The sequence below is a fragment of the Danio rerio genome, chromosome 24 (genome assembly GCF_049306965.1).
Source record: "Danio rerio strain Tuebingen ecotype United States chromosome 24, GRCz12tu, whole genome shotgun sequence".
NCBI classification, from domain to species: Eukaryota; Metazoa; Chordata; class Actinopteri; order Cypriniformes; family Danionidae; genus Danio; species Danio rerio.
Genome location: NC_133199.1, coordinates 10,512,028 through 10,530,291, shown reverse-complemented (window position 1 = coordinate 10,530,291; position 18,264 = coordinate 10,512,028). Strand labels below are relative to the sequence as shown.

Genomic DNA, 18,264 nt, shown 5'->3' with positions numbered 1-18,264 from the left:
TCCACAGCTCTTCATTTCCAATAATAGTCTGCTGCTGTCGCTAGCAAGATGGCTGGGATAAAGTCTTAACAATAAACTTTCAATTTTCTTTCTTTTTTTCCAGGTACAGGCTTGGCAAACGGGCACCTCCTCCAGAAACAATATTTGTAATATCCAAGATTTCCCCAGACAGATTCAATCATTCAATTGAATTACTGCCCCATTCTCTAACATTCATCCCAGACCTCATCTCACTCCAGAGCTCCATTCTTCCAGACATGTTGTGAATAATGTAGAAGAATGAGTTCTTTAAGTGAGGCGACATCATATTTAGGGGTCATTACATTGAGCCGATCGGTCTCGACTGCCCTCGTGCCATGCAGCACTCCGGAGCTGCTCCCCATCACCAGTCAACTTATATTACAGCTTTAAATAACTTCACTTTTAGTGTGTAAACAAGAGTTGAACCGGGTGAGGAGCAGCAATACTACGAAGGTTGCCGGCTACAGCTGTCTGGAAATATAAGGGATTTATTTTGATATGACATGAAAGATTTTCTTCCTTTTTCAAAACTACATTGCATTATGGAAGCAGAACAATGCAGTTATCAGAAATGAGAAGTAAAACTTCCTTTTTATTTGAATGCTATAAACTGTGATCCTGGACTACATAAGTATACTTAAAAAAAAGTCATTTATTTGTCATCTGAAATCTGAATAAATAAGCTTTCTATAGATGTATGCATTAAATGGACAATATTTAATATATTATATTTTCATCTGGAATCTAAGGGTTTAAAAAAAAACAATTAATGGTAAAATTGCCTTTAAAGTGTTTCAGATTTAGTTCTTATTATATAATAAATTCATTTTAATAATCAAAAATTTAGTTTTAACATATTTACAGGGGGACGTTTACGAAATATCTTCATGGAATCTGATCTTTTTACTTAACGATCAGATTGATTCTTGGAATAAAAAACCTGTAATTTAGGCCCAATCCCAATTCTGTTTTTGTACCCCTACCCCTCGCCCTTCCGCTTCCCCTTGAAACAGAGATTCAAGGGGAAGGGCTTCAAAATTTACCCCCAAGAAATGGGACACCACTACAGTACCTGCACACGTCATCGTATGTCATCACAATCTCTCTCTTCATGGGAGATTGACGATGGGGACTGCTGTAGTTATTCCAGTTGCGTTATTTTTTAGCATTTATTTTCAGGAAATCATTAAAGGCAACAATATCATGATATTATGAAGATATAATGTGGCAATAAGCTCGTAACTGTAATGTGCATTTACACAGTGGCCATATTCATCTAAACACACAAAGCAACATTAACATTATAGCAGACACTGTAAAAAGACCATTCTCAGCCACTAGACTTTTCTGACCGGGTATTTGAGTGTCATCGAGTGTCAGAATGTTGTGGGACTGCTGTACAGGAGTTATTATTATGGATTATAGATTGCAAAATTTAGCTGTTTTTATTTTAGCATTTTTTTAAAACCATGGCAGTAAAACATGAACGCAGTTATAATTGTATCACAACATGTGCTTGTTTGTTGTAAAAAAAAAAATGGTTATAATGACAAAAAATACTCATTTGTGCATCTCCTGATTTCAGTTTGCAGTCATGCTGCCGTTGTAGCTGATGTATTCTGGGATTGTTTCTTACCACTTGATTTCGACTGTGGTCCTGAAAAATCTCTGTTTGAAGGGGTATCTAGCCATCCCCTAATGCTGTGTTCACACCAGACGCGGAACGCATGGATAAATCTCGATATTCGTATGTAAATAGATGCATGAACATTTGAGCTTACTTGCTTCATTTGCACATCAAAATCAGTTTTATTCGCGTTTCAAATTTACTTCAGAACAGATGCGGATTTGTGTGATGGGCAGGGCTTCTGTCTGCCCGGTGACTGTAACTTCATTGCCAAATAACTAACATGGATTTTATTGAGAAAATAACTGTGTTTATCTGCTTTATGAAGTCTGAAAAACAGAGTCGATACATTACGCCCCCACAAGAGCAAGCTCTTGATTGGTTAACGCGGCGCGAATGCCTGCTAAAGTTCAGATTTTCCAACTCGAGCGGTTCACGCCAAAACACTCAATTCGCACTGCACCATTCGTGCGTATCAGGCCACAGAATGTCTATTCGCGCCTTTGCATTGACTTAACATGTATATCACTCGCGCTTGATGCTTCTTCCGTGTCTGGTGTGAACACAGCTTTAGCCCTACACCTTCAAGCTAAAGAGAATTGGAACACCCCTAACCCTTCACTTGAATGCGCAAAATGAGGGGTAGGGGTAAGGGGAAGGGCTAAGGGGTAGAATTGGCATTGGGCCTTAATAACAATGTACTTTTGTCCATTGACAAAAATATACCTGTGCAAAGTGAGGTTTTGTTGTCCAGGGTCACAATAAAAAATAAATAAAACAAAATTAATGGAAATGAAGAATAAAAAATAACGGTCCCACTTTATAGTAAGTGTCTAATATGCGTTCAAACTGAAATTCATAACTTCATACGATTACTTATTGTCTAAAAAAACTATGTTGTTACATTGTACTTCATGTATGTAATCACATTTGTAATTAATTTATAATTAATTATTTTCTGCAATTACATTTGTAATTAAACTGTTGAAATTCCCTTACACCTTAACCCAGGGATGTCTAAACTCGGTCCTGGAGGGCCAGTGTCCTGCAGATTTTAGCTCCAACATGCCTCAACACACCTTTAAAGATGTTCAAAGATGAAAGCCTAATAAAACCTTGATTAGCTAGCCCAGGTGTGTCTGATTGGGGTTGGAACTAAACTTTGCAGGATACTGGCCCTCCAGGACCGAGTTTGGACATGCCTGCCTTAACACATACCTAAACTTATCTATACCACCAAACCTGTCCCCAAGTCTACCTGTATTCCACCTCCAATGTTCTGCAATCCATTATGTACACATTAAATACATTGCATTTATCAACCCAGGCTCATTTTGATTATTTACCCCTACATTATAAACATTTCTGGAAATCACCAAATATGCCCCAGGAGCTACGTTTTTTTTTTTTTTGTTGTTGCATTTTTTGTCTTTGCATATCCACCAGAGGCTGATGTGTACACCTTTTGAGATCTCAAATTTCTCTCGTGAATGCCACTTACCAGAGGACGATGTCGACTGATTGACTAACCGACTTATCGATCCCCCCACCATTCCCTAATCGCAACTGATAGTGTTTTAAAAAGCACCAATTGACCAGACTGATTGAGCCACTGGACCAACGGTAAAAGTGGAAAAGCCAAGTGGTAAGTGGTAAGTGGTAAGGTAAGTGGTCAGCGGGTAAGCACAAAAAGGAATGGCGTTATACTGTCCGGTAGCGCATGCTTTAAAGATGAAATGCACAGATATAGCCTTCTGGCTACATAATTCGCAATCTCCAGAAATGTATATAGGTCTATGTTTCCAGAATGAGCCTGTGTTATAATTTATCTTTTGATGTAAGTACATAGCAGTTAAGGACACTTAAAATAACATAGGGTTATTCATAAACTCTAGTGTTTATTAAATTTACCTGATCATGTTAACGTTTTGTTAAAGTAGCTTTGACTCTTACCTGAAGTGGCAAAGGAGGTGTGACAGGTGATGGCAAGCTGCGAGCCGGTGACTGGTTTTGCCTGTGAGAGGGTGGAGACTGGGGAGGCTGAGCTGAGCTATGATTGGAGGGGGGACAGGTGGGGACGGGGCCTGGAGAAGGCCCAGACACTTGTGATTGGATTGGAGGAGTCAGCTGATGATGACTGGGGGGCTGAAGATGTGCCTGGCCGCAGAGCTGTTGATGCTGCTCTCGCTCTCGTTGTTGGTCTCTTTCACGTTGCTCTCGTTCTCGTTGCTCTCGTTCTCGCTCTCGTTCCCGTTCTCGTTCCCTCTGTTGCTGCTGCTGCTGTTGCTGATGATGATGATGCTGCTGTTGCTGGTGATGCTGGAGCTGTTGGAGCTGCTGGAGATGCTGGAGCTGAGAGTTTAAGGATGAGGTAGCTGTGATGGAACAAAAAAAGAAAGATTTCTTTCATAATTCTTTCCAAGAACATAAAAAAGTCAATTTAAGTTGTCTTCAACCAGGTACAAGCATCAGGATGTACTTAAGCACAAAAAACAAACTGAAATAAGCCCTTGTTTTGCTCAGTGGGATGGTTTTTGTACCACTTAGTACTTCTTATTCCCAAATTGCAGAACAATCACTGATTGCTGGCCATTATTTTTTGCTACATTGTAATTATTAAATAGCTCAAGCAGCAGAAGACTAAGAAGAATCAGACGTAGAACTGAAAAAAAAAAAGATTTTATATTTTTTGAGGTCAAAGAACTTAGATGTAATTTAAAGTAATTCACTGCACCTCTTAAAAGTGCTCCTGCCCTTTAAAATGTATGGGTAAGAGGAAAACAGACACTCGTGAAAATGTAACAAATCAATGACAAATCGTTCACTGGAAAGATGCAAATACATTATTATTTTTTAATTTTAACCTTGGAAATGTTTGGTTTGTTTTTTTGTGTGTGTGCCATAAATGTAGACTTTTGTTTTTGTACAATTTTGTCAGATCCATTGAGTAATACATAGCGAAATCCTGCTGAGTAATAAGTCTGGCAGAAATAAGTTTTGTGGAGTTGCTTAATGATCCTCTGGTGAGATTTTGAGAGATTCAATGTGTTTTGTTTCAGTTGATTTCATCTAAGGCTGTGACTGAAGTCAGTTGTAGTTCTGTTTCTCTTCAGTGTTTCTGTTAATTAACAGCAGGTGTTTATCATCAGTGTTCAATCATCGCTTAATCCTTTAACTGTCTTTATAACTTTAACTTGGCTTACGAGTAACTTTAACTCAATTTAGAGAGGGACCAAATACACTGTCAACTGAGTAAATGTTACTCAAAGGAGTTTGCTGTGTAGATACTCATACATTACTGCTTAGGTATTGTTAGAAAGTACATTAATCGAGATACATTTGCATTAATGAGCAGTCGTGGAAAGAGTACTAAAAAACTATACTCAAGTAAAAGAACCATTACTTGCCTAAAAATGTAGCGTAAGTAGAGTAAAAGTATTTGTTGTAAATATTACGCAAAGTATGAGAAAAACGTAGCCCTTTCTAAAGTACTCAAGAGTAGTGAGTATTACGCTGTTAAAAGCTGATGCGTTTACATGTCATTTGTGGATGTAAACGTAACATTCTGTTGTGCATTTAGTTATTTTGATGTCCAATAGCAACTTCAAATTACGTTGATATTTAGTTGACTTTAGGTTGTGTTGGAAAGTAACCAAAATCCAACGTCAAGCCAAAATCCTAAACCAAAGTCATATTGATGTCAAATACTGACATTTATTCATCAGGTATGGCAATCAAAATCCAATGCCTAATAGACGTCATGCTGTTAATGTCCTCACAACGTCAAGCTGTAACATCGTTATACATTGATATTTCGTGGGTTTTAGGTTGGACATTGGCCTGACCTTATGTTCTGAAATCAACATGATTTTCGTTTCCAAACAAAATGCAATGTCTCCGCGACACTGGGGTACAACGTTATTCTAACGTCATGTTGACGTCTTGCGCCTGCTGGGTGTTTTAAGTCATTTCGGTCATTATACAGTAAACTTCCATCATTTTCTCATCAGTGACATAATCTAAACCGTCTCTGGGTCAATGCGTGTAAAGATTTTGGACATCTTCTTGGGACACTTTTAATGATTTCAAACAGTTTGCTGCAATTATAAAGCACCCATGTCTTGAGGTAGCTCATTATAAGGTGATTTGCTTTTTGTGTGCAATTTGATTGGACAAGAATCACAGAACTGATTTTTCTAATCCCCATAGACAAGAAAAATAAAGTAGTGACTGCAGGTTGAAGGAAAGTAGTGGAGTGAAAGTACCAATTACAGCACTGAAAATGTACTGAAGGTAGAGCAAAAGTACAAATTTATAAAACTACGTATTAAATTACAATTTCTGAGGAAAACAATTACAGTTATTTGAGTATTTGTAATTTGTTACTTCACACCACTATGAGATATAAATAAATGCTTCAAAAGTAATTTTCAATTTTAATGTGAAATGTCTTACTGTTACATATTTCTGATTTGAGTACAAATCAATAACAATATTAAATTTTTTTCAACAACAGTTAAAAAGAGTCCAAGATGTAAATAAAATATAAATATCTGAAAAAAACAAAACAAATTGGTAACACTTTAGTTTGTCACAATTTCAACTTATTCCTGAATAAGTGATGCGTCCTCTGCCAGGAGAATTCTATGGATTACCTAGAGAGACAATGTTTCTTTTCAAAATGAGTTGGAAAGTGAACCTTCCAAGCTTTATGCAGGTATGTCTCTCATGTGCATCTCTCATGTATTCGTGGAGATTCCGCAGTTTTTTTTTGACACAGTTTACAAGGAGCATGCGTCTCACGTGGACGATGCAATAACAAAGCTTCATGGGTGTGGCCCCATTAAAAAATAATAAGCTCAGACTGAGAAACAAGACAGTGTGTTGGTTTCATACTGATTACTTTATCAAGCAATGCTTGTTTTCAACATGCACTCGCTGCATTTAAAAGTAGACACTTCCAGCTTTCTCATGTCTCCGTGTTATGTTTTTTTGTGAGTTTCAGTGCATTTTATTGATGCGTTTCTAAACAGTTGTCGGAGAGAGAAAAGAAAGAATGCAGATTTTATTGACGTATTGCTCCTATCTGTACAATCAAAACTGAAAGTGTAATTTAAGTTATTTTCAGCATTATTAGGACAAGACACCTCAAACCATGTATACGCAGTCTTCGACCCCTGAAGGTTAACTACAGGCTTATTCAACACAGACTCATTCTGAAAACGTATTACAGTGGACGTTTCTGGAAACCATGAATTATGTAGCTGGCGGTACGTATGGCTGCATTTAATTTTTTTAAACGAACGTGGCGGTGGGTCGGTATGACGCCATTCCTTTTCGTGCTTACCAGTTGTCCGCTTACCTCCGTAAAAATACGTATCTCCATATTTCGCAGTCTCCAGAAACGTCCATGGGACTACGTTTTCAGAATGAGCCTAGGCTTAAAACCTTGTTAATTTAAAGATATGAACCGTTCAATAGTAGACATAAAGTATAATCTTATTCTGCATTCACAATCCTACCCAAAACCTTAACTCAACTCGTACTTTACTAAATATAAATAAACAGCTAATTAGTAGTTTATTACGCTACTACTGTTTGTTAATAATTTGTTAATGCTGTGAATTGTATCTTAAAATAAAGTGTTACCAAATTATTAAATCTATATAAGTATAAAAATTAAATAAAAGAGCTACTTTTTATGGTTTTAAAAAACTGCTATCATAACAATAAGGCTACATTCATGTGATCACACATTCAAAACAGCAAAACACTGCATTTACAAAGCTTTTTCCTATTATTATTGGTTTAAAAAGACATTTTGTGAAAGCTTTCATGATTCTTCGCAGAACAGAATGTTCTAATAGAATCTTTTGTAACATTATAAAGTCTTCACAGCCATTTGTGGACAATTTAATGTGTCCTTGCTAAATAAAAGTATCAATTTCTCAACTTAAACATCTTGCTACCTTAAACTTGAAGTGGTATATACTGTACATTCTTTTACAGAAAATAAAACAGATTTTTCTTTTCAGTGTAAAATGCACATTCCTTATTTAAAAAATGATAAAAGTGGAATACAAAAAATGGCTGCAGAAAGAGTTTTTCTTGTCTGTATTTTTCTCCTGAATGGAATAAATATCACTTATGTGAGCTGAAGAATAAGAAAGCAACAGAGATGAACTGGCTCACCAGATGCTTTTCTTTGATCAGATAAACAAGTTAACACCAAAAAAGACCTTTACATTGAGCTAAACTTTACTTACAGAGATCATAACAGAACAAAATGGCCTGGGTTATACTCACACAGTGATATAAGCCTCTTTTGTTCACATGTTCATGTAGAAATCAACCTTTTTCTTGCACACATTGAAGAACAACTCGCATAACACAAGAAAAACAAACCAAATTATCCATATAGCAGGAATAAAAGATTGAAAACATGCTGCTAACATAAGAGAATGAATCAATGTGACCTTCTGTTCCTCTCTGTGAGAGTCAGACTGATGCCTGACCTCTGCTCAACATTCTGATAATGAACTCTTCGCTGCAAAGTCATCAAACAAAGACGCTTTTTTCTACACTGCACTTCAACCCAAAATGTCACGCACATTTTATGGCCACCATTATTTGGGAGTTATAACATAAATAAAGCTACCGAGATGTTTTCCATTGGTGGCACTGAGATGGTATCACACTGTAATATCTCAATATTTTAATCTATGAAGGAGTTGGATCCACACTGTGTTTGAGACTGACATTACCAACAGTTATATTCCATGTTTGTTTGGCTTTTTTTCCTTGCAAAATTTAATATAATAGAAAGAAAGAAATGATAAAGAAAATAATAAAAATAAAGCAAAAAGTCAACCAAAACGACCCAAAGGCAGAAAGTATTAATGTACAACTAAACAAACAAACTTGACTGACAGGGATCAAGGCTGGACAGTAAAGGACAAACAAGACTCGACTCGAAGAACGACATATAACGAACTGGCACAGAAAAGCAGACAAGAGGAGACTATAAAGAGAAAGAATGAACAAACAAACGGGTAAACTGAATAATCTAGTAATGAGATTAAAAGTGCTCACATAAAATAGGACGCAGTTGGTGCTCATACAATAACAGACAATAACAAGAAATATGAGTACTTGACCTGAGAGCTAAGCACAACATATTAGACAAGACAGAACTAGAATCCTGACACATTTAATGAATTTGTTTCAATTAACTACTACTTTTACTGAATAAATGACTAGAATTGACAGCATATAAAAATAACTATAAAATATAAAATAAAATAAAAAATATAATATTAAGAAATTAAGAATTAAATATAAAAATAAAAAATAATGTATTTTTTTTATTCTGAATTCTAAATAAAACAAAGATATCAAAAAATTAAGAAAGTCAAAGATATTAAATAACAAATAATTATTTTTATAATAAAATAAAAATAACAGAGATTATCAGGTTTGTTACGGAGGTTCTCAAGGTGAATGCATACTTTGGCTCTAAGGCAGGGATGGGCAAACTTGATCCTCAAGGGCCGGTGTCCCTGCAGAGTTCTGTTCCAACACTAGTCAAAAACACCTGAACATGCCAATCAGTGTCTTCAAGATCACTAGAAATCTATAAGCAGGTGTGTTTGATTAGAGTTGGAGTTAAACTGTGCAGGACACCGGCCCTCCAGGACCGAGTTTGCCCATCCCTGCTCTAAGGGTCAAAAAGCATAGGATAAGGTCAAGAATCTTGGTGTGATTCTGGAGTCAGATATGAGTTTCAATAGTCATGTCAAAGCAGTAAGTAAATCATCATCTCAAAAACATTGCAGGAATTTGTTTCCAGTGAAGATTTAGAGAAACTTGTTCATGCTTTCATCAGCAGCAGTGTGGATTACTGTAATGGATGCCTCACTGGCCTTCCCAAAAAGACAGTTAGTCAGTTGCAGCTCATCCAGAATGCGGACCAGAACCAGGAAATCAGACCACATCACACCTGTCCTCAGGCATTTACACTGTTTTCCAGTTACATTCAGAATAGATTTTAAAGTACTTATCTATAAAGCACTAAACGGCCTAGGACCTCGATAAATTAAAGATACGCTCACTGAATACAAAGCTGAAAACAGATCCCTCAGATCATTAGGATCAAATAAATTTGAAGTTTTAATGGTTCAGTCAAGCAATGTGGATCACCCCCCCTGGTTGCTGGAATCAGCTTCCAGAAATGATCAGATGTTCTCCAACATTAGGCAGATTCAAATCAAGACTTAAAAACCTTGCCTTTACTGAATGAGCGCTGTGCTACGTCCCACAGATCATTATGTCTTACTTTTTTTTCATTCTTTTATAACCTGTTTTAACACATTTTAATCTGTTTTAATCTGTTGTAAGAATTTTTAATTTCTTTAAAAAAAATTTTTTCTCGTTTTTTTATTCTTGTTTATGTAATGCATTTTGAATTGCCACTGTGTATAAAATGTGTTATATAAATTACACACAGTGTAGAGTTTTCAATTGTAATTACTCTAATTATCCATATTTGCAATATGTACAGTATGAATAACGGATGTGCAGCAAATCAGCATTTTAGTGATTTCTGAATAAAGTCTAGAATAACGATGTTTTAATGATGCTTCAATAAAATTTGTATCACAAAAAAATGTATGTATGTATATATATATATATATATATATATATATATATATATATATATATATATATATATATATATATATATATATATATGTATATACACACACACACACACGCACAAATACATACATATACTGACTGACTGACTGACTGAAAATATAAAATATCTGATTAACACACCATAGCTTGCTAACATCCAACCATCAGTAATAGTTTGAAGTTTTGGGGGTTTTTCTTTTGTAATCGCTGCCAAGTGTAAGCCATCCCAAAAAATAAATCATGAAACAACTGAACAGTGGATCGATGCTCAGCTACAAAAGCGCTTCTTGTAATGTATCATCAAGCATGTGTTGCGCACAGTGTACTTGACAAGCAGTGTCCATAATTAATTGATGCAGATAAATAATTAAAACCAGGAGATTTTTTTTTTCTGAAGATAACTAAGAAAATACATTGGTGCTGACATTTCTTTGATTAGCCTGGCTACTCGTGCATCACAACCGGACAGGCAGTGGAGGTTTTGATGCACCCCAAGCCCTCTCTCCCCTACTCAGAGAAGAAGGAAAAAAAGAAAGAGAGCGTCTCTCGACCAGTAAACAGCCCACTTTTACATTTCTTCAATCGCCTGACACGTTGACACCGCTCTCACACCCCAGCATGAATTATATATATCATCAGCGCCCAGGAAAATTCCAAGAGTCCAATTCGCGCTTGAAATGTTGGGGCAAGTTGTCTCGCAGGCCTTGACAGGGCGTACATACATGACGCTCCATCGCACGACTATAGAGAGAGCCGAGCGAGCTGCTACAAGTAGAAAATAAGTGAAAAAGAATAGGGAAGAAAAGAGAAAGCCTGAATCCTGTCAAAAATATTATCGAAACCAAGGGGAAGATCAAAGGTGATGGGAGGGTCTCTTCCCGCAGCAGTCGCGAGAACGGAGAAAGAGACAGAACAACAAAAGAATATAAAGAAAAGAAAAACAAATACAGAGACGGAGTGAGAGAGGGAGAGGAACGGGATTGTAGTGAAGCCCCATGTGGCCCTATTATATGGGCAGCACTGCAGGTAAATCTGTGCTTGAGAGCGTGTGCTTTATAAACCCTGTCATCTGGTTACGAAATATCGCCGACCTTCTGTTCTCCCTTAAACAGGACACGTTTACACTGGCACAAAATAAATGATCTCTGGTCATTTCTGATTCAGAGTGGAACTTGCTGTGTAAGTGTAAACACTAAAATTCTGCTTGAATATATGTTTTTTTTTTTTTCATTTTTCTCCCTGAGAAAATTCAGCTTGAACCAGCTTAGGATGGTTGGCTGGTTGTAGCTGGTCAGACAACCTGGTTTTAGAGGGGTTTTGGTTGGGGTGTAGATTTAGCATGGACAAAGGGGATGTCGATTAATACCCACAGACTACTTAAATCTCCCCACCAAATTCTCCAAAAAAAAAAAAAAATCACTCTGTCAACATTAAGCTGGACAAGCAGAAAAGGTTCTTTACTCGAGTCATACCGCCCCCCCCAAACACATATGAGCATTATAACTGGCTGAGCCTTTTGTCAAGTGGGCACCATCACATGAGCCTTTTGTCATGTGATAACAGCACCAAAACTACGCAGGGAAATTTTCTTGCACAAGAATAAGTTGTGTGAGGTGGGTGACATGCAATTGAGGATGGTGGCAGCAAAAAAAGGTGGACATAAGGAGCTTTTTTCAGCTCAAGTTCGCTTCGGAATACTGTCCATCGTAATAATAGTAACATTGAGGCTAGTGTTTTTTCCCCTGCTTTCATGCACAATCTAACATTATAGCAGACTGTTGTAGTCTGTGAATATTATGGTATGAAATCTAACTGCACAATTAACTGCTAAGTGTAAAAGTATAAGTAATACGATCAGGGCAGGCGCGTCCATAGAGGCGACCTAGGCGGACGCCTAGGGCGGCAGAATAGACAGGGGGGCGTCCCCGACACTACCCTCACCACCCGTGCCCTATATCCGCGTAGGATGGCCGAATAGAGAGGCCGCCCTCAGTTATATCCGCGTCTAGTGAGGTATAATACCCCGTGCTTTCACTTTAGGGTTGAGGGCGGCGCGACAGTCCTTTGCCTAGAGCAGCAGTTCAGCTTGCTCCGGCCCTGAATATGATCCCTGTCAGTTCTCCTAATCTCTCAGAGCCGGCTAGCAAGTCAAATTTTGGTTGAACCTATTTAAGAAAAACTACAGCCTGTATCTACTTTTACTAAGACTGATGTATGAGACATACATGAAATTAATGCAAGTCTTTAGTACACTCTCTCTTAGTCGGTTATTAAACATTCCTTTAACATTACATTAATCCTTAATTTAACAGAATGAATTGTATTGAGAGTGGATAAAAATATTTGAAGAGGAGGTTAAAAGGTCCCCACCAATGTCGAGCAAACCTACGCTATTGGGTTTTGGCCATTCTGGGTTTTCAGCCATTTCCAGCCTGGTCCGGTCAGGCTGAGAGATGACCAGCTAAAACTAGCTTGACCAGCCTAGTCAGGCTTGGAGCCCAGCCCAAATCGGAAATGTCCAGCTTAAATCAGGCTGGTCAAGTTGGTTTTAGCTGGTCATTTTCCAGCCTGACCAGCTAAGACCAGGCTGGAAATGGCTGGACATCAGCCTGGAAATGGCCACAAGCACTCTAAAACCAGACTGGTCGACCAGCTAAAACCAGCCAACTAGCTCAGGCTGGGAAATTTGGATTTTATTCAGATACATATCCTGGATACATACCGCTAAAGAATCACTAGAGAAAGAGTAAAAAATGAGCCAATTTGCATTTTAAACTACACTGAAAAAATATTTCAATGTTGATTCCTTGGATTTACAATTTTTTTAAGTGGTTGTAAACAATTAATTTGGGCTAAATTTAAACAAACAAATTAAGTTGAACATTAGTAAATGTAATTTGTATTTTTAAATTCAACACATTTTAACTGTTTGCAAAATTTTTTTTCTGTGTAATAGAATGGCCATAGCGGTCAAGATTGTACTGAATGGACATTTTCTACATTTCGCAGCTTCTATTGAGAATTTGGTAATTAAGCTTTGAGCATGTATCAAACTTTATGATGTCTTTATGATGATAGGTTTTGCAATACTGCACATATTGTAATTGTATGCAACATGCATACTGTATTTCACACAAGTTTTGTCATCGTTGTGAAAATGTTGTTTTCAAACATTTTAAAGAAATGTCTGAAATAAAGTTTTTGCCACCAGAAAGTTGTGTTTTGTTAGTAAATAGTTGCTTGGCAACAGAGAAACAAGCATTCAAAGGCAAGGGAAAACGGTGCAGTCATTTTGACTGTTTTGGCCACTCAAGGTAAAAAGTGGCTTTTATAAGGCTTTTATTTGGTAACACTTTATTTTGATGGTCCATTTGAGTATTAGTAGACTGTCTGCTTAATATCTGTTGATGTGCTTCTTCAACAGCCATTTAACTGACTATAAAAACCTTTGCAAGTACTTGTCAATTTACACTTACCCTCACCCTAACCACAAACCAACAGTCTACATATGTCTCTAATGAGAATAGTTGGCATGTAGATGCAATGTAACATAAATTTAACAAACGGACCATCAAAATAAACCATGACCTTTTATTTTAACAGTTTCTTGAATTAGGCAATTTTAAAAAGTCAAAATTACTTTTCCTTTAGTTAATGTTAAACATAAAAAAATTCATTCCTGTTCATTCCTTCATTTCATTCATCATTGTTCATTCCTGCTTGAGGAAAACAAGTCATCTTTACATAGACTTTGACATTTTTGTACAGTATGTAATACTTGTTGTTGGGTTTATTTTTGCCAGATACAAATCTACAATTTGAAGGTCAGTCATTGCACTCATAATAAATGACTTCTTTTTTTGGGAGATTCATGTACTGTAAACACCAACATTGGCAAAGCGATGCAGTGTAAATCAGATTTGGACAAAAGAACATATCTGTGCAGTAAGACTTGCATTATAAATGCAATACATTACAATACAACTTATAGCACCTTTAAAACAACTGCAGTTGACCAAAGTGCGTCCCAGCATAAATATATAAAATCCTGATCCCTGTAATCACCCCTGAAAGCACTAATAGAAAGGTACAGATTTAAATTTAATTTATTTGTATGAATTTGTGTGATCTCATTTGTATAATTTTGTACAATTTGTTTATCCCCAATAACGATTGGGATCAACAAATGAATTCCACAATTTTAAAATGGTCAAAATGACTTTCTCTGTAGTTGGAGTGTTATAGTATCCCTCAAGCACAAATGAAAAGCCAAAATCACAAAATAGATAAGTTTCAGGTTGAGCATCCAAAGTTTAAGACAATTTAATATACTGTACAATGGAAGAGAGTTCCAAAGTCACCCAATAGCCTCTATCACCCTTGTTTTTTAATCTGACAGTAGGAACAAATAATCATCTGGTTTGACAGTTTTATTTGATTCGAAGATCTTCCATTTGTTGTATTTTGATATGGAATCAAATGTTTAGCAATATATATTTTGGGCACTCAACACACACAAAAAAAAAAAAACACCAAAAGGACTTTAAATTAAAATATTTTATCATTCTATCCCGCTATTTTCACATTTAAATGTTTCACAGTATTTTTCCCACATTTTTAATCCTTCTATGAAATATGGCATTCAGCTAACACAGAGTCAATCCTCCATATGCTCATTCGATCTTAAAGTGACAATGTTTGAAAATTTAAGGAATTTAATCAAACAGAAAATGAAAAAGAATGATTAATTTGCTGCTTTTCAATAAAACTATAGTGATTTTAATCGGAATCAATGTGAATTTCAATGATACGGTGAAGAAAATGTCTGTGTATTAGCATATTATTTGTAACTGGCTAAACCCGTGGTTCTCAAACTGTACATGTACTACTATTGGTACGCAGGCTGCCTTCTAGTGATACGCAAAGTAATCCAATGTCATAAGTATATGCAAAATATATTTAAAAATTTATCAAAAATGGTTCATATTTGAATATGATGACATATAGCCTATATTTATGAGGTCCAAGCAGCATTTCCAGGCTTTGATGAATAAGATACTATAGGTTAACACTTTACATTTAAGTACTTTTTTTTCTTTTTAAGAACAGTAGCCTACTTTTTTTAATAAACTTTTAAAAGCACATTTTAATTTAAACGTTGACATTTTATTTTTTTGTTTGTTTGTTTTTTTAAAAATAAGCACAGCAGTGTTAATGTTCAAACTATTTATAAGGTTTAAAGTGGCCGATAATAATAAATATTTTTAATAATAGTAATTAATCTGTCATGTTTTTAAACTGTGCAGAGCTGTAGCTGCTTTATTAGGCCTAATACGCTACTGTATTTTAATACTGGTCATATGTTGGTACTTGGAGGGACAATTTTTTCTGAGGTGATACTTGATGAAAAAAGTTTGAGAACCACTGGGCTAAGCTGTTTGATTTATGTGCAACTTTTTTTTTTTTGGATTTATGTGCTCCAGACCAACTGCGTCACAGTCTGGTATGGAAGCTGCTCTGTTGCTGAGTGTAAGGCACTGCAGCGGGTGGTGAAAACTTCCCAGCACATCACAGGGACCACACTGCCAGCCATTGAGGTCATCCAGACAAAACACTGTCTGCGCAGAGCACGCAGTATTCTTAAGGACACCTCTCACCCTGCTCACAGATTGTTTTCTCTCCTACCTTCTGAAAGGCGCTTCAGGCTCCCCCGGACAAAAACAAGCAAACTGAGGAACAGCTTAACCCCCAGAGCTGTCTCCCTCTTGAACTCTGCCCCTCACTGACACTTTTGCCCCCTAATACAACCCCCACTTTCATCTAACTTATACTCCTCACAATAACTCCACTATTTAAAATTTGCACATTTAAAAATTACACATATCCATTGCACTGATTCATTTATTTGAACTGTACACACCCACTGTACACATTTGTAATTATGTTTATCTATCTGCACTCTTCTGATTATTAATGGCAACCTGTACATAAATTCATATATCTCTTTTCATAGCTAATACAACCTGTATATAATGTTCATAGTACATCCATCTGTAAGGCGAAGCAGTGGCGCAGTAGGTAGTGCTGTCGCCTCACAGCAAGAAGGTCGCTGGGTTGAACCTCAGCTCAGCTGCCATTTCTGTGAGGAGTTTGCATGTTCTCCCTGTGTTCGCGAGGGTTTTCTCCGGGTGCTCCGGTTTCCCCCACAGTCCAAAGACATGCTAGAGGTGAACTGGGTAGGCTAAATTGCCGGAATGTGTAAGAGTGTATGAGGGTGACAGACCCAGACGACAGGCTGGCCGGAATGTGTAAAAAAGTCATTATCATACGGAAAAGTCTAAGTGGAGGACTTGTTCTAAAGTGCCGACCCCGCAACCATACGGGACTAAGGCCTAGGAAGAAGAAGAAGAAGAGAGTACATCCATCTGTAAATATCACTAACTGCACTATATAACTTATTCCTGCATCCTGCACTTGCTGCTATTGCACTGCTGGTTAGACCTAAACTGCATTTCATTTGTCTTGTACTTGTACATGTGTAATGACAACGAAGTTGAATCTAATCCGAAAAAAATTGTGTGCTATTTATTAGATTTTTTTTTGTAAGTTCTGGATAAAGAATTGTAGGAGTTTGGGGTATTTTTCGTATTTAATTCAGTGACAGAAGCTTTGGGCTACACTTAACAGGTATGAACCAGTGTGAAAAAGCCAAAACTGGAGTAATTCTCTTTCTCTCCCTCTGTTTTGTGTGTCAAAAATCTGGCAACAGCATTTTGTGCTAACTCAGTTAATGCATGATGACATAAAACATTGAATTTTGGTCTTCAGATCAACAAAAGAAAGAGTACATTTCAGTTAAGAAATAGCTCTAAGTTAAAAAAGTCAGTCTTCGCAATGTTTGAAACCTGTCTTAATAAAACTAAAACTGAATCCATTATACTGCCCAGGTTCTTGTCATGTTCCGAGACATTTATCTATAGAGGCTAACTTATAATTTTCATGAAAGCAAAGGAAAGATCAAGAACGACACGCTGCTTTTTATTAGCATTAAGATGAAGAATACAGCTTGCTAAATGCAGCCTGTGTCTTTCTGCTCTGGAAAGAGGTTGCGATGTGTGCTTGCGCAGACCTTGAGCCAAAGAGTCAGGAGTGAGAGCAATGACAGAAGCTGCAAAGGTCTGAATGCATGGAAACACAATATGTACATGAATACAGAGCAGAAATGCATTTACTTTGTTGGAGTGTTTGTATGAAAAGAACACAAGGACATGTAGAGGAGGTGACGCCTTACTGTGGTAGCGTAAACGTTATATGCACATGAACAATGGTAAAATCAGTGTACTTTCGACTGCTACCTTGACTTTATTGAAAAAAACTAACTCGCTAGATTTCTTGGATAATGAGAAACGAATTCAATAATAGTGATGATCGGCGCTATTTTATTTGGTGCCACTGAAAATTTACCTGTACATCCACATCTCACTAGAGATGAGGAAAATATAATGTACTTCTATCACACTTATAGAATGATGAAAACTTCAATAGCTTTTATACCAGGGTTGGGTAAACTCAGTCCTGGAGGGCCGGTGTCCTGCACAGCTCCAACACTAATCAAACACACCTGAAAAAGCTAATCAGTGTCTTCAACATCACTAGACATTTATAAGAAGGTGTGTTTGATTAGAGTTGGAGCTAAACTGTGCAGGACACCGGCCCTCCAGGACCGAGTTTGCCCACCCCTTGTATATATTGTATATGCTATAGTAATATGCTGTAATTTCAGCTTTGCCATTACAAGAAAATAAATTGATTAATAATTACATTTAATCATTTAATATCATTTAATATCATTTCAGAAATCATCTACAATATAAAATTGTGAAATTAGTTTACAATACTAAATTGTTTTCCTGTATCTT

The 18,264-nt window shown here is 36.7% G+C and overlaps 1 protein-coding gene across 15 annotated transcripts in view; it reads right to left on the bottom strand.

The window, feature by feature from the left end:
• Positions 1 to 18,264, bottom strand: part of pou6f2 (POU class 6 homeobox 2) — a 232,807-nt gene that overhangs the window by 96,150 nt on the left and 118,393 nt on the right. For all 15 annotated transcript variants that reach the window (XM_073941589.1, XM_073941595.1, XM_073941591.1 and 12 more), the window contains one exon: positions 3,602 to 4,023. In XM_073941589.1, coding sequence (XP_073797690.1) covers positions 3,602 to 4,023 — 422 coding nt within the window. The remainder of the gene's footprint in view (positions 1 to 3,601; positions 4,024 to 18,264) is intronic.